Source organism: Oryzias melastigma, linkage group LG1, assembly GCF_002922805.2.
Source record: "Oryzias melastigma strain HK-1 linkage group LG1, ASM292280v2, whole genome shotgun sequence".
In the NCBI taxonomy this organism is placed as follows: domain Eukaryota; kingdom Metazoa; phylum Chordata; class Actinopteri; order Beloniformes; family Adrianichthyidae; genus Oryzias; species Oryzias melastigma.
Genome location: NC_050512.1, coordinates 14678546 through 14702222, shown reverse-complemented (window position 1 = coordinate 14702222; position 23677 = coordinate 14678546). Strand labels below are relative to the sequence as shown.

The 23677-nt window shown below is 39.3% G+C and overlaps 1 protein-coding gene across 2 annotated transcripts in view; it reads right to left on the bottom strand.

Moving 5' to 3' along the window:
- The window catches only part of lrba (LPS responsive beige-like anchor protein), a 176747-nt gene that overhangs the window by 89385 nt on the left and 63685 nt on the right, over positions 1-23677 (bottom strand). For both annotated transcript variants that reach the window (XM_024259407.1, XM_024259408.2), the window contains exons 31-35: positions 22860-22944; positions 22520-22653; positions 20521-20582; positions 10440-10504; positions 8438-8546 (exon numbers count right to left, since the gene is read on the bottom strand). In XM_024259407.1, coding sequence (XP_024115175.1) covers positions 8438-8546; positions 10440-10504; positions 20521-20582; positions 22520-22653; positions 22860-22944 — 455 coding nt within the window. The remainder of the gene's footprint in view (positions 1-8437; positions 8547-10439; positions 10505-20520; positions 20583-22519; positions 22654-22859; positions 22945-23677) is intronic.

Sequence of the window (23677 nt, the reverse complement as noted above, 5' to 3'; positions counted from 1 at the left end):
AAGAAGGAAATGACAAGATGAAAAATACACATCTCCACAAATCAGCTGCACACAGCTCAGGAAAAAAGGACACATTTATTAAAAATAGTAATGTAAAGGTCATAAGGAATGACTAGAATAAAAAAGGACGATCCATTGACAGAACTCGTGGTCTTGTATAGAGATCAAAAATACATTCATTCAGTGAACTAAAAGGACTATGTTGGTACAAAACAAAGGTAGCTATGAAGTAAAGTTGCATCTCTAGGTTTATTGGGCAAAGATAATGATGGAAACAGGGAAGACGGTACCTGGGGACCTCATTATGATGACAAGACAGCAGCACTGGGACTACTACTCTCCAAGTACACTCCATCGTCCACATTTATTTCTACCCACTGTTGTCTTAATGTAGCCAAGATAGCAAAAGACAGAAAGATAAAAGTAACTTGAAAACAATTCCTAATGCTACATATCATATGCAGTATTAAGTTAATTGGAGTTTATTTTTTCCAATAAGTGAAAATTTTCACTTAAGCGATATCGTTCACCTCCAAACCCTCCAGAATGTAATTCTAAAAAAGACATCAAAGTTACATTTTCTCCCCTTTTCTCTCCTGTTATTCTCTTGACAAAAGATTTGCCTATAATGGGATGTTCGGCCATTCAGACTTGCTGACATATTACATTACAGTTGCGACAAGTACATGACAGCAAGCTACAGTTGGTGACAGCTATCAGTCTGAGCGCTGACATCAGTTGAATACGGTGAAAATAGCTTCTGGGCGTTGTGGTTTTCCGGGTCTCTAGTGTGTTGGAGGAACCTTTGTTCAACAAATCTGTGCTTGGTTGATATCCAACATCTTGGTTTTGACAAAGAGTATAAAACATCTCCTATAGAATGGCTTTGATTTTTAACTGTTCTGAATCAAAAGATAAAGGTTTCAGAAGGAGTTTGACTTGCAGGCAGACAATTCTCAAGCTGAGTAAAAAATAAAAATAGACGTTTAGAGTTTGGAAGGCTTGAAATAATAACATTTTCTAGCCCCCTTTTACATAAATACCACATCTAATTTCTTTTGGGGAAAAGACATTGGAACTGTTCTATTACTGAGAGATAAAAAATGATAACATAAAAGCTGAAGTATCTACTTAATTTAGAAGATTTTTGAAAAAATCTCTAAAATGTGCGATGTTAGTAAGGTTTCCTCACAAAAATCATGAACATAAGGTTCTTTCAAGAACTTTTCACTGAATTAACATTGATAATGTTCTAGAAAATGACAAACTTAGGATAAAAGCACAATAATATGATAAATTTATCAGACAAAAACAGGGAAAATAATTTGTGAATAATAAACATTCATAAAGACAAATTGGTGCACAAAAATAATAATTAGTGAACAACTTTGGAGAAAAATATAAATATAGCATTTAGTTTGACCTTTAACGTGTGTTTTGACACCTGGACGGGTCATGGGCTGGGAATTTTAGATTCAAGACAAGCAAGAGTCGTATTCAAAGCAAAGACAAATCATATTCAAAACAGACGTGTTAAAGCTAAAACTAAGTGTTGGATTCATATTTTTTGTAAAGTTGTGCAACAAGTAATAATGTGAGGGCAAATATGTCTTCATGAATACTTGTCTTACTGACATTTATCTTACCCCATACTAATCAAACCACTAAAAGCCCCCAAAAACATACAATGCGAACACAGGCTCAACTAAACTGCAGATAGACTCATACCTTGCATGCAAAAAAAGTCCATACCATGGTAATACTAATAGTCCATAACAATAAACCCATACCTTGATACTATAACTTGCTGAAAAAACTCACAACATGCTGCTACAAGCCCATACCATGACACTACTCATGCAGGAAAATCATGATAGTTCCTGTATATTTAGAAAACAAAATATATATACATTTTTAAGTTTATCAGTTCATGCACAAATACGAGCAATGTCTTTTTCAGAAGATTTTCAAAAACTTTATAACAGCACACATTCAAATCTAGATGTTTGTCCCTCTGCTCTGATGTCTTGTGGCATGCATAGAGCTTTGAGAGTACACTGTAATGAGTTTTTGCTCAGTGTTAATATCATTAACACAGTGAGAAGCCGAGCTCATTTTACAAGCTCAGTAGCATGCAGTAATTAGGTGCCATCGTCTGGCTTTCAAAGGGTCTCTCAAACGGTTCAATTTAATTACTCAGTAAAACAGGAAAAGATTAATCAAAGAAACGTATAAAAAAGCAAAGGCTGAGCAGAGAGTAAAGGTAAGATGGAATAAAAATGAACATAGGCCTCGCTTAGTCTTCCGTATCTGAACTTTCTTATCTGCCCTTGTGCCCCTGAGCCCACCACATTTCATCCCTAATGAACAGGCCCATAAAGCGAAGCAGTTCGATTTCTCCCTCATCCTTTCTATCTCTTGGGTTTGGTGTCTTTTCAGCTTCTACAGAAGCTATCAGTCTATCATTTGCTGTGTAAGGCAACAACATCCGATCTGCAGATCTCCTTCACATTAAGGATCCTATTAGATAGAGAATCCTAAAAGGTAATTGAATTTCCCCCTGGTTATCTTCATCTCTGCTTCACCCTAAGCCCACTGTAATAACTTACTCTCAGGGCCAAAGATAACTCAATTCCGTCCCACAGAGAGCCGCAGAGTGTGCAAGTGAGAAAGAGAGACGCAGCGAGAAGGGAAAAGCATATGTTATGTCTCTGAGGTGAACCGGTATCTAAATCAAAAGGCCCCTCCATCATCACCTTTAAGGATATATAATCTGACAAGAAAAAGACAAACGTGTTTCTATGTTTTAAATTATTCTCATTTTGAGGCATAGCTGAAGTTTCTTCGACTAAAATTAAAGACTTTTCTGAACCACTAATAGCATATTATGCTAAATACCAAATGAAACATAAAAAAGTAATTCTTTTAGGTTTATTTCTTGCAAAACAGAGAGCTACCTGGTGTCGTGTGTAACACATTACAGAGAAACAATGCTTTCAAACTGGGACAAAGCCAAAAAATGATTTCAAAACCTCCCACCCCCACCCTCCAGGGGGATGTTTCACTGGCATGTTATTTTTATTGTGGCGGTGCAAAATGAAAGTGTTGGCTCTAGCAGAGCTTGTATGGAGGCAGAAAAAAAAAATCAATACAGCAATATCAGAGCAAGACTTATCAGGGGCTCACTTCTTCTCAGAGGTCACTGAGGAGCAACTGCATTTAAGTGGTAAATTCAATTGTGAAACATAGTTTGGGACAAGCTGGGCTGGGGATCTGATAATGGGGGATTGGAACCTTGAGAAATGTAGCTGAAGCTAAAAGTTACAGTCCAAAAACACAAGCATAACAAAAACAGTCTTGGGATTTATTTTGGTCCAGAACTGCATAACATGATACCAAACCTGAATTAAGCTTTGGCTTTGATGCAACAAAAGAGCTTTGCATCACAGTGAGGCTAAATACCTGTGGGCTATCTTCAGGGGACCAGATGACCCCAGCCTTACATTGACGTGATATCCATCCCATGACGAATATGGATGAAAGTGGACAGGATTTCATGTCTGCCACGGACACCAGTAAAAATCCTAAATAAAAATGTCTTGTGGGGTCCAGATGACCCCACAAGACATTTTAAAAACAAGCAAAACAACTCAAGACTTTTATCTTGTTGAATCTTGTCAACAATGAATTAGGGTAATTCTGAAAGTAGAAGTGGGTCCAACCCGGTATGTGCAAGGTGTGCCTTCTGGAGTGTTCATGGAAAGCACAATCTCAACAAAATATAAAACAATGAATGTTAGTAAATGACAGTAACCATTTAAAATTTTCCTTGAATATATATCATGAGCACAATAGGCGACAAAGAGAAAATCTTGACGATGTAGCTACAATCATGTTTTTTTTTTTTTTTTTTTGGACAATGGGGAAAAAAAGTTCAAAAGGTTTCTGTGTTGATCAATTGAACATCTTAAAAACAATTGCATCAGGACTAAAGTGGCTATAATGTATGCGTTTTTGGAAACTTTTAGAATTATGTAAAATTTGAGCCTTGCTATTGCTCACTTTTTTGTGGTGCAGTCTGATAGAGCCATCTATCTGCCACTGACTGTGCATTCAAAGATTAAAAATGTATTAATTGGACATATCAAAACATTTCCCTCTCTATGTTTTCTAGGTTTGTCTCTACTTTCTCAGGTTCCGCTCTGTTTTTACACTCAACATGAGTGCAGTGGAGAAACTACTCATCTCCACAAAGTCCATAGGATCAAAGGGCTGCAGCCACAGCTCCTTACTGAAACGTTAGGCGAAATCTTCTCTTAGATGAGTTATTTATGAACCGTTGAGTTGGAAACTACGATTTGGAGGCTGCACTGCTTTTCTAAGGCAGAGCCCTGCAGCCATGGTTCTGACTGATAAATTTACTAATGATCTGTCCTCCTGCTCACTGAAAATACATTCAGAACCTGTTCAAAAGGTTACTTTCACCGGAGGAGGTCCTCAGCACAGAACAATTAATCAAGCTGGTAACTGGAGAGTCCAATCCTAATTAGACTCCCAAGTGTTGCGAAATACAGTTTGGGCGACACATGTATTTAAAAATGACTAATATGAACTTAGTGAAGAGTTTTTAGATAGAAGACAAAGGAGATTAAACGACTATTGCCTAATAACATTTCAATATTTTAATGATTAGACTGCTGTCTGTATTTAATATAATATCCATGGTTTACTCAATTAAAACTTTTGACATAATTTATATTTGCCAGATAGTTTTCATTAGCATCAAACAAAATATCAGTAGATATAAAGTTCACATTTAATATAAATAATACTTAGAAAACACAAAAGAACATTTAAATGACAGAATTTACAACAATGAAACAATTTTAAGAAGTAAGGGCGGCGTGTACTCGTTCAATTGACTGAATGACAGACTAGAGAGCTGGAGCTAATAGAGTGAGAAGAACTGAACAGGGGTTACAATTAGGTCAAAACCGAGCAGGAGCACTTTGGGCTGTCATGTGAACATTCACAAGTCAGTTTGCATTTCTGTCAAAGTGGGAAGAAACACACTAATGTTTTTACATGTGCTTCGTCAAGTCAGATGACGAGAGATAATGCTGTTTACCTCTCTGTTAAGAGTACAAAACAGAAAAAAAAAAAAAAAAACGAAACAATCATTCACTGCTAGTAAATTTTTACAGTACTCCAGCATTAACGGGAAATCTAAAAAATTATGTTAAGAGAGAACAGGGGAACAACAGAGAAATAAGATAGGGCTGGGTATTGCCAAACATTTCCAGAAGGATTAATTCACCAGAGCCTGGATTGGTTCCATTTTTTTTTCAATTTTTTCAATTCTTTCAATCCTATCAATACAATTCAATTCGATTCAATTTCGAGTTCATACGCTTTATACATCTAGACATATTTGCTGAGAAATACAATAATATATTTGTTTTCAAGTCAAGTCAAGTAGGCTTGTTCAAATACTGTAAAATTAATTAGTGAAATAATGAGATTGTTAATACCGTACAGTGTTACACGGTTTCTCAAACGGAGAAGCTCCAACGATTGTTCTGCTTCTCCTGGAGGACGTTTCGGTCTGGCCACTAGGTGGCGATCGCACTATAGCATTACACCTTATTCCAGAAGAAGAAAGTATTAGCAAAAAACAGTGCATAAGACCATAAATGGTTACTTTGAAAACATTTGTCCTTAAAAGACAGGAAAATTCATACCTGTGATTGTATAAAGATGTTTAGTCAGGAATTTATGTTTAGGTCAGCCGAGCGTTAGCATTAGCCATTCTATAAAATTCCTTTTTACGTTAGCATCAAGCTAGCGGATCGCTTTATGCGATCGATTATTGATCTGTTAAGCTTAGATCAATTAAAATCGATTAATCGATTTTATCAACGCAGCCCTATAAGGAGAGTTTATATGGAAAGCTTCACTGTGATTAATATTGGGGGGGGGGGCATAAAAAAATTGCATTTATGAGCAACGATTTATTCAAATTATTGCGAATCGATTTTTTTTTTGCAAAGGATTGTATTTGTGATATACAAAAAACACTGGGAGGGCCACAAGCTCACTGCTGTTTTTGTTGCACCAGTAATGTCAGTTTGAGGGTGTGAGGGGCTATAAGCTAGCAGGAGAGCATGTAAATAAAGAGTGGGGTTGCATCGGGCCAATGGTAAATTTCAAATCAACTACAGCCTTTCTGCAGAGACTATGTCCTAGAAAACAACACAAGTTTTTTTTTTTAATTTTGGCCAAAAAAAAACGGCATAAAAGTTTTAAAAACCACTGGGAACGCTTTTAATATATATCAAAAGATGATCAGAGTGGGTCTTGAAGGTACAGATAAACAATTGGAAGACAAGTTGGGAAAGAAGACAGCAAACAGTGACAACCAATGACAAAACCAGGAGTTGAACCACAACTGGATTCTGCTGAATGTCAAGAGTCGTTCCACTTCAAGAGAGTCTCTTTGGAAAAAAGCATATTATTTTACAGTAAAATGTGAGCTACGGCTCGGCGGGGGGTTAAATACCACCAGTCAGTCCTCCAGGTCAGCACCTCTCAGGTCTGTCTGCAGCTTTTACTGCTGAGATGAGAGAGGGGAGGTGAATAGAGAGAGGAGTGCCATATCCCTGTCATAAGCAAAATACATCCCCAATGGGAGGATAGTGGACAGGATCTCAGCGGGACAGGAAATGGTTTTGGTGAGATCTGGAACGCACAGTGTGGAGCCTTACTAAGAAGAAGGCAGGAATAGTTGCTCATGGGTCAGTAGAGAGTTGACCAAGGAGCAACGTGTGAATGGCAGCGTTTGTGCAAGGAACTGGTGGGAGGAAGAGGGGGAGAAGTGACGTGACAGGGGAAATCCAAAGACCACAGTTAGCTGGAGAAGCACAGGCCTAAATTAACACCATACAGTGTTTGTTTAGTGATGTGGGCCAAGCATGATCTCCGTCATCAAAGTATGCCGGTGTGTGTTTGTGTGTGCATGTTCATGATTAGTGAGGTTAACATTTAAAGGCAGACATATGACCTGTAGCTTTGCAGTGGCAGCGCATGAAACCTGATGGGCAAGTTTGAAATATTCCCCGAATCAGTTCCTCGTACTCATCGTTACCCCTTGATTGTTGTTGTACTGATTGCACCTACATAGGAATGCCAGGACAGACGTCTCCATAGTAACTCTAAATGTAAAGTTCCTGTTGGTCTGACTATGATAACTTTACAATTACTATGGTTAAATATTTTTTTTTTTGTCAAGAATTTTGATTTACAGATAATTGATCTATTCTAATGATGAAACACTTGTAATGTTTTTGTGCTTTGTGCAATTGGCACTAAAATGAGAACAAAATTCATAGTTTTGAAATTAAAATATTCAGTTTTAAAATATGTTTATACATTTTCAGTCAAAACTAAAGCATATTTTCATCTAGATTCCTTGTTATGTCTTTCTCTTATGAGCTGGATTACCAAAACACTTCGAGGGTCTGCTCCTGATACGACCCTTTAGCTAAATTTTAGAACCCTTTGTGGCCCACGAGTCAAAAAGTTTCCCTACTCCTGAGCTAAACACACCTGATTTAGGTAATCAGCAGCAGATAAGGCATGATTTCTGGAAGAAAAAAAAAAAAAAACAGCAGGAGGCCGGCCCTTGAGGCCAGGATTTGGACAACCCCGCTCTACATATCCAGAAATATCCATAAAGTCCATATTTTTTCTACCTGCAAATACAGCGATCCCTTCCTATATCCTTTGTGGTTCAACTTTTGTGGTCTTGCCGTTTCTCTGATTTTTTTTTCAGTGTTATTTCACATGCTTTTTATTTATTTATTTTTTTCTTCACAGCGCAGTGTTCTACATCCTGATTGACTGCGCAGCATAGTCAATCAATCTCCCCCATGCCTGTACAGAATGTGTTCAGTTTGCCAAATCTACATAAATCTTTCTTTTGATTCTATTACACTGGACTTATTGTTCTATAAAGGTTTTAACTTTGAGAGTAAAAAGAGAAAAAAGTATTAAAATGTTAAAATGAGACTGAGTGTGTATTGAGGGGTTTTACAGCCTTAAAACATCTATAATCCTACTTCTCAGATTTCACCTATCGCAGGTTATTTATTGAACGTAACTGCTGCAATGTCTGTTGTGGCTCAGTCCGTGCAGGTACCCACCCGGTCTAAGCATCATAACATGATGCCTGGTCCAACCCATGTTTGGCTTGGGCTGTGTGGCAGCTCACCTCACGTCACCCCCCTCTTCCTATATAATACTTAAAGGTTATGTATGGCCAAAAATTATGAATTTATACTTAAATGTTTTTAAATTCACAACTTCTGGAGCAAATGAAGTTCACCTACATTTTATATGACTTCAGTGAGTATTCTGCCAGAATAATGCATTATCTTACCTCAAATTCTGCATGTTTATGGATGTCTTCAGCCCTCTGTCGACTCAGGATAAACTCAGCCTCATTAGCCACACGAACCAGGTGGTCCTTCATGGTATGACTGAGAAGTCTGTAAAGATACAGTCATAAGCAAGAGAAAAAAAAATGTTAAAAAGCACTGCAAGGATGTCAATAAGTGTGGTTAATTAAAAAAAATAAATAAATAAGATAATTCAGTTTGTTTTAAAGAACCTTCAAAAGAAGCAGCCATGAAACATCCATAAAATCCTGAGAAAGAAGTGTGGAAAATAGGCAGAAAATCTAATTTAGACACAAACCTAAACCAGATTTTCCCCTTCAGAAGGGTGCAGGTGCCAATTGATTTGTTAATGATAGGCATCTGCCCATGTTGTTACATGTGTAGTTTACCACACTCCTCTTATCAGTGTTGATGAAACATGCGTGTCATTTGCATCTGTGAGCAAGTCAAAGGAGCCCCCTCCACGGCCCCCACAGGTCAGCACCATTCGGACTGAAACAATAGCAAACCAGGCAGACGTGAGCGGAGGTGGAGGGCACTGGTGTTGAAGTGGGAGTTCAGGAGCCTGGGGACAACTGTAACCCAAGCTTAGTGCTTCAGCAAAAGAGCAAAGCTGCGCCTCCTGTAGCCTCCACGGCCCTATTCAGGTCTTCCAATCAATAACACAGCCATGCCCTCTTGATGGAGCTCTGATTGCCCCAGTGGCAGATTCATTGTACAACCTTCAATAAGAAAGCTAAAAGTTGAAAATGTAAATGAAAAAAAAAATGAATTTATGGAGTCTTACAAGGATTAGTACATTTTTTTTTGAAGAAAAAGATTACTCAAATTGTATATATTTTTAAAAATATTTAAATAACTAAAGTAATAAACTATATTATACACAAACGGCTGAAGAACAATGACGAGTTCATAAAGGCAAACTAACAAAATTGCAAAAGGGAAATCGCAATAACGCACAGTAGGACGCTGTAGGATCTTAACTAACTAGTTTTTGTTGATAAAAAAAATAATTTGTTTCAAAATTTTAGGCTATGTCCAAATTCCCATCCTAATCCTTAACTGCAATATATATATATATATATATATATTGAAGGATAATATAAGTGCCCTGGATTTTTAAAACAATTCGGACACCATGCTCACTACTTTTCTTTCATTTTTTCTAAACGCCAGATATGTCACCAATTTCAAAAAGTGAAAATCAAATCAATACGAACATTTTATGATATCCATTTGTGAGTCCACTGCGTTCTGATGATGAAAACGATAGTTTATTAAAAAAAAAAATGTTAACACTTTTTTATAAAAATTGTTCAGGCACAATGCATTGTGGTCTATACTCGCTAATGTAGTGAGCATTTTGTTTTCATTTTCTTTGATTTTGAAAGACTGTTTTTTTTCCTTTGCTAATTTTGCTAGCAATTACAAGCATCTGTCTAAGATCTGCAATTTCAATTCAATTAAATTGTATCCATATAGCCCAATATCACAAAGGAAATTTGCCTCATTGGGCTTCATCAATTTGGACAGAATCCCATCAAAACCAAGGATTGATGTAACTATAAGGAGATGATGAGTTGGTTTATTAAAAGGACTGCAGAAAACAGACTGCTCAGCAAGACAAGCATAAACTGAAAGACAGCAAAATCGAGAGCCTTGGTGTCACATAGGAGTTAGCAATCAGAGCTCCCATCACTTTCTGCTTAACCTCCCTCCTTGTCCCAAAATCCCTGTGGGATGAGAAAGTATCGAATGGAGTCTTCAACATCACCCATCCTCGCTTTCACTCCTGAGCCTCTCCGTCCTCGATTGAGGTCTAGAATACTGAATAGCCACACAATCAAAGGGGTCTGGAATGCTTTGATGTCTTCCAAAAAATTGAGAAATTACAAGAGATGCCAGTGGAGGAGACTGGAAAGACACTGATAGGGAGATGCTGCAGGAAAACGGGTTAGTACATCAATGTTCAGGGTGACCCACCTTCCCTCGTTGACCAGCTCGATGAAGGCAAGCCCAGCATTCTTCTGGATGGAGTTCTGCCACTCCTGCAAACATATTCAAAATATTTCATGACCCTTTTTGATATTCACACATTTTCAGTATAGAATTCTTGAAAATGTGGTACTTTCTCAGCGAGCAGAAAAACTTGTAATGACATTCCACATATATGAAACACATCAAGTTCAAACCAATTATTTCAAGTTGAGCATAATCAGAAAAGAAGTACCGACTGCTTCAGTCAACAACGCCTCAGAAAATCAGTGAGAGTGCGGGTGAACAGTAGTGAAAGACCCGTGTTGGGAGTGCATTTATCACAAGTAAATACACAAATTCCTTCCTCTCTTTGACTAGCGTTATGGTTCGGGGTGTCAGTCTAAACAATCCGACCACAGCTGAGCGTCCAATCCTCAACCTTAAAGAACACACACACACAAAAAAAAAAAAAACGATGTGAAGCTCAGTGATCGTCATCTCTCATGTTCACTTCGGCATTTCAACACCTTTAACACAAGCGTCAAAAGAATAATAAAGCAACAAGGTCATGGGTCCTGTCTGAACCTAACAGTGCTCTCTCCCCCTTTTCCTCTCAGGGGAGGAGGAGAAATATGCACAAAAAAAAAAAAATTCAAACCCAAGTCCAAAACTAAGAAAAATCATTTTTCACGATTCCATTCTCATCACATAATTCAGTTCTTTTTATAAAGGAAACACATATTTTAGGGTAATTTAGTAGTAGATTTGTAACCACAAAGTCATTGAAACACAATGTCAGTAGGACGGGCCATTTTTAACTCTGCTGTCATCTCTTGACCTGATAGAGGAAACTGTGTGTTTATTCAGAGACTAGCTTTTCAGTAAACCTAGAGATCCCACAGGGAGCGAGATATCAGTGCAACACGGAGGAAGGAAAGATCCGTTTACACGAATTTCTAATATACATCCAAACATATTTGTACATGTGTGACAAGTTTAGAAACCGTATAGTTTTAGCACCGAAGTGCACACCCATCAGGAGCCAAGAGGGCCACTCCGCCTGGAACGCCTGCAGACCATCACTCCGTTAAGCGACGGTGTCCATACGAAGCAACATTTAGCCGCAATTCATAACCGCTTTTTGTCCTTCAGGACCATATTGGCATTGACTGTGTTTACAATACATTCCAAATAAAGAGAGCTCAGTGGGAATACAAGTCTGGGCTCTGGAGTGGAAACAGCGTGGAGTCCTGGCAGACGCGTCCGAGGGGCTGAAGCAATGCTTTTGGAGGAAGTGTGTATGTGTGAGAGAGAGAGAAGCAGCCCTGGGGCCTTTGCTAAAGCATGGACTGCAGTTGAAGGACATTAACCATGAGTTTTGGAGCTTGGCACTTCTAGGAGGACATTCTGAGCCAGCCAGACTGTGCTCCGATCGCTTTCAAATGAATAGCGCCGGGTGTAAAAAAAGAAACCTTTGATTTGAATTATTTTGTAACATTAAATCAGGAAATTGATGTCATTTGGTTTGTAGCTTAGTGGAAGTAGTAGATACTGGCATTTTGTAGGGACAAAAGTGACAGCAAGACTGATAGTATTATTATGGGTAAAGGAAGTGATCTTCCAGTTGAATTAAAAAAAAAAAAAGCGTTGACCCTAATCGATGGGACGCCTCCCGATGACAAAAAGAAAGCAGGGCTAGGTCAGTGATAGAATATTGGATTTTAGCTGCAGTGGACAGCAATGTTGCGGTTTTTATGGCTTGTATAGAGGACCAAAGAGAGCTCCTGATGAGAGGATACAAGAAGCCATTTGTGACCTCTGACCTTTACCCTGACCACCAAACAGATGATAGGATGGAGCTCTTTTATCCTGACAGACCCTTTTTCTTCCTTTCACGCACGCGACCCAATGAAAGTGCGACTGCTGGTGGAAACGCTCACTTTAAATGTGAAGCCAATAGGACGTCTCTGTTTGGTCTGCGTTCCATGATGATGGCATTGAGTCTAAACACACATGCCATGCGCTTCCGTCATTACAGCTGATTATCCATAATCAACATCTAAATATACCACTACCTCGAGTGAGAAAACGCAGACCTCCCGGCCAAATCAGCTTCAAACATCAGGCTCACCACAACACAAGGACAACATTTTCCAACGCCGAGGAAAGAAATCTCCCAGCTTGACCAAAATAACAAATAAGTCGACGGTGCCTTTTAGTAGCATCACTCATAATCAAGTATTTGTTGATTTGAAAAGCTATGGGAACACAGATTTAGACGGAAAGACAAAACGATAAATATGGATGTCAAAAGTGGACAGCTGAGGAAGAAAATAGGATTTTTCTTTTTTCTTTACCCTCAAGTCCTGTCTGCCATAAAGTTACAAGCTGGCTGTTGCAGAGAAATGATTGTCGGTGACCGCTTTGACACCACCGACTTCTGGATAACCCTTCTGTTAGCAGTGAGCCGTCAACAGAAAGTGGCCCCCCAAGCGTTGACTTTAAGGATAAAATGTTTGTGTGTTGACAACCACAAAAGAGGACAGACAAGGAAACGCTTTATTGTTGCTGTGTGACCCAGATGTTTATGAACTGCATCCTGATTTCAACAAAAGCAAAGAACAAAAAACAAACACATGAACAACACAAAAGACAAAATAGGAATTACTTCTGACATTACCTATCAAATGTTTGCCTCATCGCTGCTCCGCTGATTAATACTGAGGGAGAGGGTCCGGGTGTGTGTGGAGCGCGTGTGTGTGACCTTCCAGCGGTGTCTGCGTGTGCGTGTTCACGTGCTAAAACAGACACTCGTGTTGGTGTTTGCATGATCAAATTCACAACTGAAGGAATATTTACTCGTGTCCAAATATTTACACAGCCGGGTCTCAGAGACCCTCATGGACTCACACTGTCAGGACTAAACTAACATAGAGGAAGAGGCCGGGAACTGAAGCACCCACGTCTCACACACACACACCACATTTCAGGAAAAAAAAAGAGAAACTAGAAAATAGCCTTAGAAAATTATCAGTGGATGCTGGTGGATTTTAAACATACAAAGGAAACGTGTTATTTTGGTGGAGGGGGTTTGGCGGTTTTTTAATCCAGTGATTTAGGAGGTTTTGACATTTTTGGGAAGGAAAATATGTTTCTCTATAACCTTCTCAGACTGGTAAATTTTCCACAAAATTACACTTTCATCCAAAGGTAAAGTTTTATTGTGGAAATGAAAAAGATGGCACATTAACAATTAAATTACAGAATTCTGTAGGTTTTTGATGCAGCTTTAATAATATACCTATAGTTTTAGTTAATATAAATGTAAAAAAAAGGAAATTATGTGTCCAATTATGGCAGAAAATGAGTATCTGTCAGTGATGTACAGATTTTGGTTAAAATTTTATAATTCTTTTTTCTTTTCTTAATTCTTTCATTGTTTTATTTCAGTAAAAAAGAAACAACTTATCGGATTTACACTTCTTTGTCTATTGGAAATATTTAGCCCCCAAGAAAGTGTTTTAGAAAATACAAAAAAATATATGTATAATTCCATGACAATGCATGCATTACCCAGGTAATGCAAAGTCAACTTCTTACTATACTGCAAATGAATTGTTATTAATTAACATGTTAATTTTAATAAAAAAATATTAACACTTTAATGTTTATTTGCGCAAATTAATTACACCTGGCGAAGAAAGAGGCTTCCACGTTGACACACTTCGTCGGGTATTATTCCACTTATACCACGATCACTTACAAAAGGAATAAATAGTCATTCGGTTTTTAGTACTTTATTTTTGTGATTTTTTTGGTTTAAAATTGCTTTTTTACAAAAAGCGGACTATTTGATCTGTAGTCTGGCACATTGACACGGTAACACGATGGCGCGTTGCTGAGCATCGACTGCAGTGGCAAAGGAAAGTGATAAATATGCTGATGATTTGCACTTCTGGGTAAATGCTTAATAAATTTAAATATTTCAGACAATGAAATGAAGGATACATTTTCTCTCTGGTCAATTTTAGTCCAACAGCCGCATATTGTCAAATGAAATTTTCCCATAAAAACATTGTGAGTAATAGTGATTAAATACAACACAAAAGTATGATGAATCTGATTTTTTTTTTCAATCGATTGACAGCCTTAATTAAAAATAAATGTTCTAAAAGTGTAGTTTTGTGTATGATTTCAAATTGTGATTATTTTCAGATAAGTGGTCGACAAATATTGAAACTTAAAACAAATTAATCGCGATAAATTTTCCTCCAGTTTGTGATTAATTAGTTACATTTTTTTTTTAAATGACTCACGGCCCTAATATTAATATATACTAAATATGGGGAGAGGCAGATGGATGTCCTCCTGTCTATTTATGAGCAAAGAGTTTGAAAAAAAAAACTGGTTTGCTCCCCTTTAACTACATTTATATTATAGTTGCAGACAAATTTTATTAAGAAAATGGTTTTATGTACATACATATACATATGTATATACATGCATTTTGATTAAAAATATCCGTTTTGTATGTAAAAATCAAAAGATTAAAAAAAAAGGAAAATCTTATTTTTCCATCAGCGATTTTAGTGAGGCTCCATGGAAATAATTTCTTCACAGGAATGACAGAAAGAATAGCAACAGGAAGAAACATGAGAATATACTCCAAAGTCCAATAACAAGTGATACGTCAGGTAAGAAAACATCTCTGTAAGGGTGCCTGGGCAAGAGGAGAAGTCTGTCAGGGGAAAATCACTTATTTGAGGCATGATTACAAGCTCCGTGTAAATAATCATTCAGCCAATCACGCTACTTGAATCCAGCTCGAGGTAAAACCTGCTGGGAGCCAAATTAAAAGCCACTCAATGTTTTCAGGAGTCTCCCGTCTGATTTTCTCCTCTCAGCGAGACTCCACTTCCTGTCAGGAAGCCCCCTTTGACCCCGAACTCCTCTGACACAGCCAGCCCCCCGACTGCCCCTCTTCAGCCGCATAGCTGCCAACGATGGGGAGTTTTCAGGATTAAGTACCAGTTGGTGTTGCAGTGTTTTCTCTGTGTCTCACAGGAGAGTCCATTTTCAAAGAATAAGCAGCATCACAGGGCGATGGTGTGGGAGACGGAGCCGCGTGGCGCGGCTGTAAAGAGGTTTGGGAGCAGAGTCCAGGGCGAGGGCACACAGGCAGGGCGGGAAAAAACAACACTTTGATTTTCACTGATCTTGAACCTTGCGTGCCTGTTTAACGGCACCGCGGGGTGCCGGTCCGACTGTGAGGAAAATGATGGAGAAAGTATTTCTGTCCTCTGGTTTCATCGCATTCCTTGCCACTTCTCTCACCTTTCTCAGCTCCCCAAGTGGTTCCTTCAGCATGTTCTGCACTTGATCTATCACATATGGGACGAGAGAGTTATGTCCGCCGACAGTTATGACTGCTGGACTTTCAGCAGCAGAACTTTCAAAGGTGCACAAGCAACAAATGTACACTTGAACTTGTGTTTTTCTTTCTCACATTCTCTAAGTCCTGAACATCCAGAAGAGCTCCCTTCTGTTTCAGACCTCGATACTCGTTGTGTGGTGACTGTACGCTTCGGCCTCTTCCCTGACCACGGGGGTTTAAACTCCTGCACGACCACTGCGGCCTACTTCTAACCTCGGAGGTCAGCGTGTCAAGGGTCAGGAAGAGCCAAGTGTTTGGGGAAGTCAATGTCTTTGTCCCTGCTGATTGGGAGAAAGCTGCCCATCTGGTATAAAGGTTAACTCGGAGTCTGAGAACATGCGATACGAGCGCTCATTAGATTTTTGGAGTTAACACCGATGTTATTGAATTACAATTAAAGGATTATCTGCAACAGTGGTTCTGACTAAGTGCTCTTTACACGGGTAAAAGATAGAAATCCATCAAAGACTTTTTAGGATACATTAGTCGAGGCCAAACAGCCAAGTGACATGGGTGTCTCTGCAGCCTCTTAGTGTGGATAAACATTTAACAGCATGACTGAGTGCTGTAAATGACCCATTCTACAGGGGATATTGGCCATGGTGGAGTTTTTCAACATCTTAGTGAGGTTGCTTTTGGACCATGACGGGAAACGACTGTTTGGGATGCCGCAACATTTTTGTTACAGTCCCACTTCGATTATCTTTTGATCTATTTTTAAAGCGTTCCAAGTGGTCTTTTAATTATGATTATTTCGTTTTTAGTCAAAATTTTTCATTGTTTTCTTGGACAATTTCGGCAGAGCAGCAGTAGTTTTCTTAGAAATTTGGTCCAGAGTTGTGGGAGGAACACAGTAAGCCCGCCTCCACTTCCCATCATCCATCTGCTTGCATGCTCTCCTACTAGCTTACAGCCTCTCACTCTCCAAACCTAACATTAGCTGTGCAACTAAATTGGAAAACAAAGACGTACATGGATCTAGTCATCTATGGATGTATCAGAATGGAGCAGAGAAGGGACGCTTGATTGTAGCTACCTTGACACAACCACAAACATTGTTTTTCCTTTCAAAATTATTTGGACGACATACTTAATGTAATTTTAAGATTCATTTTCTTTAAATATGTCCTCCATCATCAAATAAATGCAACAAGAACATGCTAAAAACACTATTTTTATCTGAGTGGTTCTTTAAAAATGTAGTAGAGCCTTTAGTTTTATGGTACCGGTGTATCAGCTCCTACCATCATAAAAAACGCCATCTCTTCACACTCCAACAAAGCATCTCTCTTTCTCCCACTCAATGTACAGGATGCATCCCTGATAAATGGCAGAAGAATGGATGGGCTGACAGAGGGGCCAGACAATAATGGCTGATCTACAGGACACAAATGCAGCCACTGGGAAGATTTATAGGTCTGCACATTGCCGGCAGTCCAGTATCCAATGAGATGATTCCTCAACGCGCTAGATGGATGAAAGTAGGCACCTCTTTTTCTTTCTTATTACTTATTAATTTTAAGATTTGGGTGGAAAGCAGTGAAGTGTCTCAGGAAAGCAACATGTTGATCATAAATATGAAAACGGGCAGAAAAGAAGTGCCACAATAAAAGCACAACAAAAGCTGGATCTTGAGACCCTTATTTTGTCTTATTTTCTGTCTTGCAAGAAAAATATTATTGATAGTTATTTAAGCTTAGTGTTTTAATAATATATTTTTTTAATCAAAACAAGATATTTTTTCTAAACTTGTTGGAAGATTTTTTATATTTTGCCTTTTTAAAGAACAAATTTCAAATTTGGAGTGAGTCATCAAATTATGCTGGGATCGTGATGAAAACTGGGGGTGTAGGGAAAACCGATTCTGTGATATATCACAATATCTCCTTTGGCAATACATGTATCGATTTAAAATGCTGGGAAGGTGATATTTAGTTAATAATTTATGAGTGTCCTTGAGCGTATTGCTTTTGTTTTCTCCCTAAACCCCGACCGCTAGTTACTAGTACAGCACATTGAGCTTCTTTCTCACTAGAATAACAAGATCTCACGAGAACCAGCTTGTCATAAATGTTCAGTCAGCCTCACAGTTTTTGTTGTTATGAGACATGCCCTTCTTAGTTTTTACTTCTTTTTTTTAACAAAGTCAAAAACTGTTCTGGTGCAGTTTTGGGTTATATTGTGATACGTATCATATCATGAGACATCTATAGGGACACGCATGTAACGCCAGAATATTGCCAGTACACACCCCTACAGAAAACATACAGTTGGTGCTGAAAAAATGTCATTAATATAATAAATGTATGACAGTTTGGCTGAATCGTGATGATCAAAACTGAATTTATCATAATTTTCCTTTTTTTCTTTGGTTTAAAGTACTACTCATATTAAAGACAACTTCTGTTGTGAATCTGTGCTTTATAAGTTCATTTTTGAAACACATCCTTCTATGGAAATGCTCCTATATCCAAGAAAAATGGTCCATCTTTGAAATCTTTGACACCAATACAGCATGTGTATAACAAGTTAAATCTTTAAAACTAGAAGGTTCTCATTAATTCTTACATCTGTTTGTAATTTTTAAGAGATTAACATATATTTACACAAACAGAACTCAATTATTTTAAGAATATTTTATGGTGCTTACAAGAAATTAGTGTTGTGCCAAAAAAACGAATGTAAGCAGAAACTTAAAAGAAGCAGCACTGTCTTTAGATTCTGACCAGTGTTCTGTGACAGGTACAGTTTCTGATCATTACTCACTTTGTTTATTCAGGAGTCCACAAAAGGATCAATACCACTGCTGAGAACAAGGCGGCATGCCACCCCAACAGTTAATGTCTGATCAAAATGGCCCTTTAATTTGGAACACTTTTGTACCCATTTCAAAGAGAGGCGCTATCAAACGGCGGTTTACAACCCCCCCCTCAATGCCAAGCCGATGCAGCAGCCAATGCAACTTTCATAGAATCCCTGATTAAAAACTGCTCTGCAGTCCCAAGCCTCCTGACCCCTGACCCCGCCTCCGTTCCATCTCAAAGCCTGGGAAATTAATTAAAATTCTGCAGTGATGGTATCGCATCACATCTCTGATGAAGGTGTGGGGGGGTCAGGAGGGGCGGGGGTGGGGAATCTATCAAAATCATCTCCACTCACTGGTTGGCTTGAGAGCAAAAAAAGGGGGGGAAAAAAAGTCGCAAGATGGCTACAGAGGCACTTCCTGTGTGACAATTAAGTGCTTCCTGTGCCAGAGGGCCTCAGCAAACTTCACTAAATAACGTCATCAATCATGGTAGAGAGTCACTCTCGCTGCCTCACAAGGAGAACAAACAAATAATTGTAATGTAGCCCCGAGCTACGTCTTACCCCGTTTTCCTCCTTTCCCTGGTGAGCAGCAGTGTGCATTTCCCACCTCCCCCCCTTTGCACAACAATAAAATTACATTTGCATTAGCGGTGAGAGAATCTGGTTGGATGATTTATTGAAGCAATCAACACTCCACTGGCCAATCCCTGGGTCCATCACTTCAAGAGAGCGTGTGCACGTCTGTATGTGTCTACGGGGAAACTGTGTGGGATAAAGCCAGGGAAAGGAAGCAATGGTTTGGACCAAAAGGGGAAGCGAGCATGAGCTGTGCTCCACAGCAATCACCAAGATTCTGCCTTTGATTAGATTAGCATTAAACAACACCCTGACACATATGACAAATAGGTGCATTAGTACCTGTCAGTCTTTGCTCTTTGGTTTCTCTATCTAGCTCTCCCTTGCTTCGTCTCTTGACATTATGGGGTTCAAATTCCCATTCTGAGTCCCACTACCCCAAATCTATGCGCAGACATCCAAACAGATGTGTAGTCTGGCTGTGCTACCCATTCCTGAAAACCAGTGAAAAATGGGAGCCAAACAACACATGGGGAGTTAAAAAGGTAAGGAAAGAAATAAAAAAGGCAGTTTCTTCAAGAAATGGAGCTGATAAGAAAAAAAAAAGGATAGAACTCAGGTGAGAGGAGTCATTAATCAGATGTGCTTTTGTGAGGCTGGAAAATATTTTTCAGATGCAAACAAACTGAAAAAAAAGAGAAGCCATATCTATTGTCCTTGTCACAGAGTAAGGAAAACTGTTTTTGCCCTGAAAAGATAAAACGTGTGATTTAAAACAAGCGTCTAATAGGCTGGGAGTATACTATTCAGCTTTGTGTTTCCTATTGGCATTCAGGGGTCCGGGAGTGATCTATCGACAGCTCTGATCATTGATCTGCCTACGCCTGCTTATGATCCCTGAATTAGTATTCATGAAACCGGCAGCAGCTAAATAAACTTGGCAACCAAATACCCATAAGGCCACAGACAAGAGAAGGGTAATCAATGCAAAGCACCATCAAATCTACATTATCCGTCCTCATCAGTTGAGTCCAGGCCAGGAGGGCCAGTGCTCAGGTCAAAGGTGAAACTGACAGGTCGGTCACCCTTGACCCTCAAACCAATATTTGAAGCCAAAGATATCTTTTGCTCCGACTCTCTGCTCCTGCTATAGGTGGAAGAGGTAAATGTGGAAAGGTGGAAGAGGTGTGCTGGGGGAAGATAAGGCTCAGTGCCCTCCAACGTTGACGAAATGGTAAAAGTAGAGGACAGGAAAGGTGATGGACTTGCCTGAGAACATAGAAGCATGACCAGTTCCACCACAGAGCTGCTGGACTTCATACACACCAGACCTGAAGGAACAATGAAGAAAAATAAGAAAATGATGCAATGTACATTTGACACGTTTTGTTTTGTGATGATTCATTTAAAACTATGATGTCGAGAAGAAATTGCCCTCAGGATTAAATTATTTGATATTTCTACTTTGCATAGGTTTACTTGGAGAGATCAGTTTTCTGTTAGTCAGTTCTATATTAAGCTGTAACTTATTTTTTAAAATCATCTGCTCTCAATCCAATCTCTCTTTTGATTAATGTCAAATCTGCTGCTTGACCCTCATCCAAAAATGTGTTAACTTGATGTCCTGGATGAGTGTGGGAGGAGATACCGTCGCCATTTTTAGCGTCATTGCTACGGAAGCATTGACTGTATATCTCAAGGGTGTCCAAATTTAGGCCTCAAATGCCAGCCTCCAGCTGGTTTTCCAGAAAACATGCCTTTTCTGCTGCTGATTACTTGGATCAGGTAAGCTTAGCCAATAACGAGCTTCAGTGACAGGTTTGTTAGAAATCATGCAGGACACCGGCCCTCGAGGCCAGGATTTGGACACCCTCGATATAACACATATGCAGTCTCATCACGAATGGTGTTGAGAGATCAGATTTATTTATTTTTGAAGAGTTCTACAAAAGAATCGGTAAACACATCCCCATGACTTGGTTCACGAGGTTCAGTATGCTAAGGTTCAGGAGATGTGTCTCAATGATGGCCGCTTTCAGCGGTACTTCCGTCTCTCTGTGACGCAGTTTGATCAAATTAATGAAAGACTAAAATTACAGGATTCTTTTTATCATTGTCTCAATGTATACAAGAAAAAAATCATAAAGTTCAGGAGGAAAACGATCAGATTCTCCTCCATGTTGGTTTTGAATTCCCTCCACTGATTGTATCATCAACACGCCAGGAGCTAAAACCAAGTCCCTGATTGGTTGACAAATTCTTTGCCAAAGTACAGATATTTGAACTCTGGACATTCTGCAAATGCACACAAGGCCCCAAATACACTGCTGCCAGACCCCATGCCACATCTGACACACATCGACTTAACATTGAAACTGGACGCCCGCGATGCACAAATCCAATTTAATGTGAATGTATGTTAGACATTTTACTATACACCAATAAATGGGAAGGAAAAAGGCTTTCCTAATAGACAAAAATGTGTAGAAAATAATCATTGATATAAATGTGTCAAAGGTTAAACACATAACATTGGTCAAGTTTTGGATGAGCAGACTAGTACAAAGAATATAGACTTTATGGATAAACACAAGCATATACTGCATTGCCATGACCAAACCATGGTCAATGGTTATGATTTCAATCTTATGATAATGATTTTAATGCTGGGCTTAAAGGATCAACTAGAACTCCTGAGAGCTCATTTTAAGATTTTAACACAAATAGTACCCACTAACACTTTCACAAACAGACAAGGATTATCCAACCTCACGCCATCTGCAGGAGAGCAGATCGTATTGACGGGCCTAATGAGACGACATGTTGTTACTGTAAACTAATACATATTTGAGCCTTGTATTACAGGCCTGACTAGGCCGACATATGCTTCATTGATTTCTAGGGACAGGCTTTTAGATGGCATGGGGGGGAGTGGGGGTGTCACTGGACAGTCTGCTGGGTAAATGTCGGGGAAGTCTTTGGTGTTTTAGTTGCTCCTCTAATGACACCGACTCGTGTGCCATCACATTTCAGAGTAACAGCCGTCTTTTCAGACCTCCCCAAACCCTTTTGCCTTCAACTATCAATCAACTTTCCATTTTGTTTGGTGGCAGCAGACATCCCAAACAGTGCTATTAGTGGCCTAGCCTTTGACCTGGCCTCTTGCAAAACTGCAGCACAGCCGCACAGCTCTCAGGGCCGACGCAGCTCGACACGTTGCGGGATTAAATAGCGCTGTGGCGTTTTTTCGTTTAGGGTTTTTACTCACTGGTGCCCTCGATCAGCAGCTCCTGTCCGTGGCTGCCAAGCAGGGTTCGAGAAAGAAAGGGGGCAAAGTCGACGAAGATCTCCCTCAGCAGGGGCGCCGCCTTTTCCAGGGCGTGTTCCAGACGCTCGGAAATACTAAAAATCGGGGACATAATTCAAATAGACTGTACATTACCTAATATTATCAAACTATAAAACTAAAAGAAAATCCGTTTTTATAAAATTATAAATCACACTAAAAGGCCAAGATCATTAGATATGCATAAATAACTGATTGCGCTCATGTGCATAAACAGCTGATAGTGATATGCGTGCAATAGAAAGAAAAGAAGATGAATCACCTCATACTGGGGGCTGTGTTCTGGGTCACAGGGGACAGTGGGGGGACAGATGGCAGGCTTGGGCTGGCTGGAACCTGGCCGCCTGCTGCAGGAAGAAACCAAAGAAGTCTGTTATTAGTCTGGATGTTGAATACGCACACACAGATACACACAGACCTATACATTATACAAACAGGACTGCACCATAAACCTGTGTGGAAACATGAAATAACACAATGCTCCCCATTCAAATGTATAGAACATGGAGGGGATTTATGACTGGAAAGGGCAAGTGGGGGTACAGGCATAATTTTATGGGTTAGATAGTGGATGATGTACTCCAAATACAATATGTCTGCCTTATCAATTTACAATTCATGGCTTGGGATGAGAGCCCTGGAGTGCTTCAATGTCTGCTTTAGGCTAATAGTGGCTTTTCTTGGACAGAAATGATTTAATGTAAATTACACAATCTATTCACAGCAATAAAGGTTTGTTCAAGGACAGATTTGGGACTAATACCTGTGTTTGAGGATGAAATGATTTAATAAAACGACTTGGGATTTGATCATTTTTCCTGATTATGTCAAAACACACAAACTTCCCCCCCTCCGGCCTGCTTTTGTGACTGTTTGATTATATCCTAAAAAGTGCTTTATGGCTTAATTCTTGGGACAGAGGCACACAAGGTACAAAAGTACGTGTGTGATTGATCTGGTAGTAAATTCTCCCTCCTGTAGCTCGTAAATAACCGAATGCCCAGCTGAATTTGGAGGAGGGGGATTCCTCTGGTGGTTGGGCCGGCTTGTTTTTCTGTCCGGGACAGGCTCGGAGCGGAG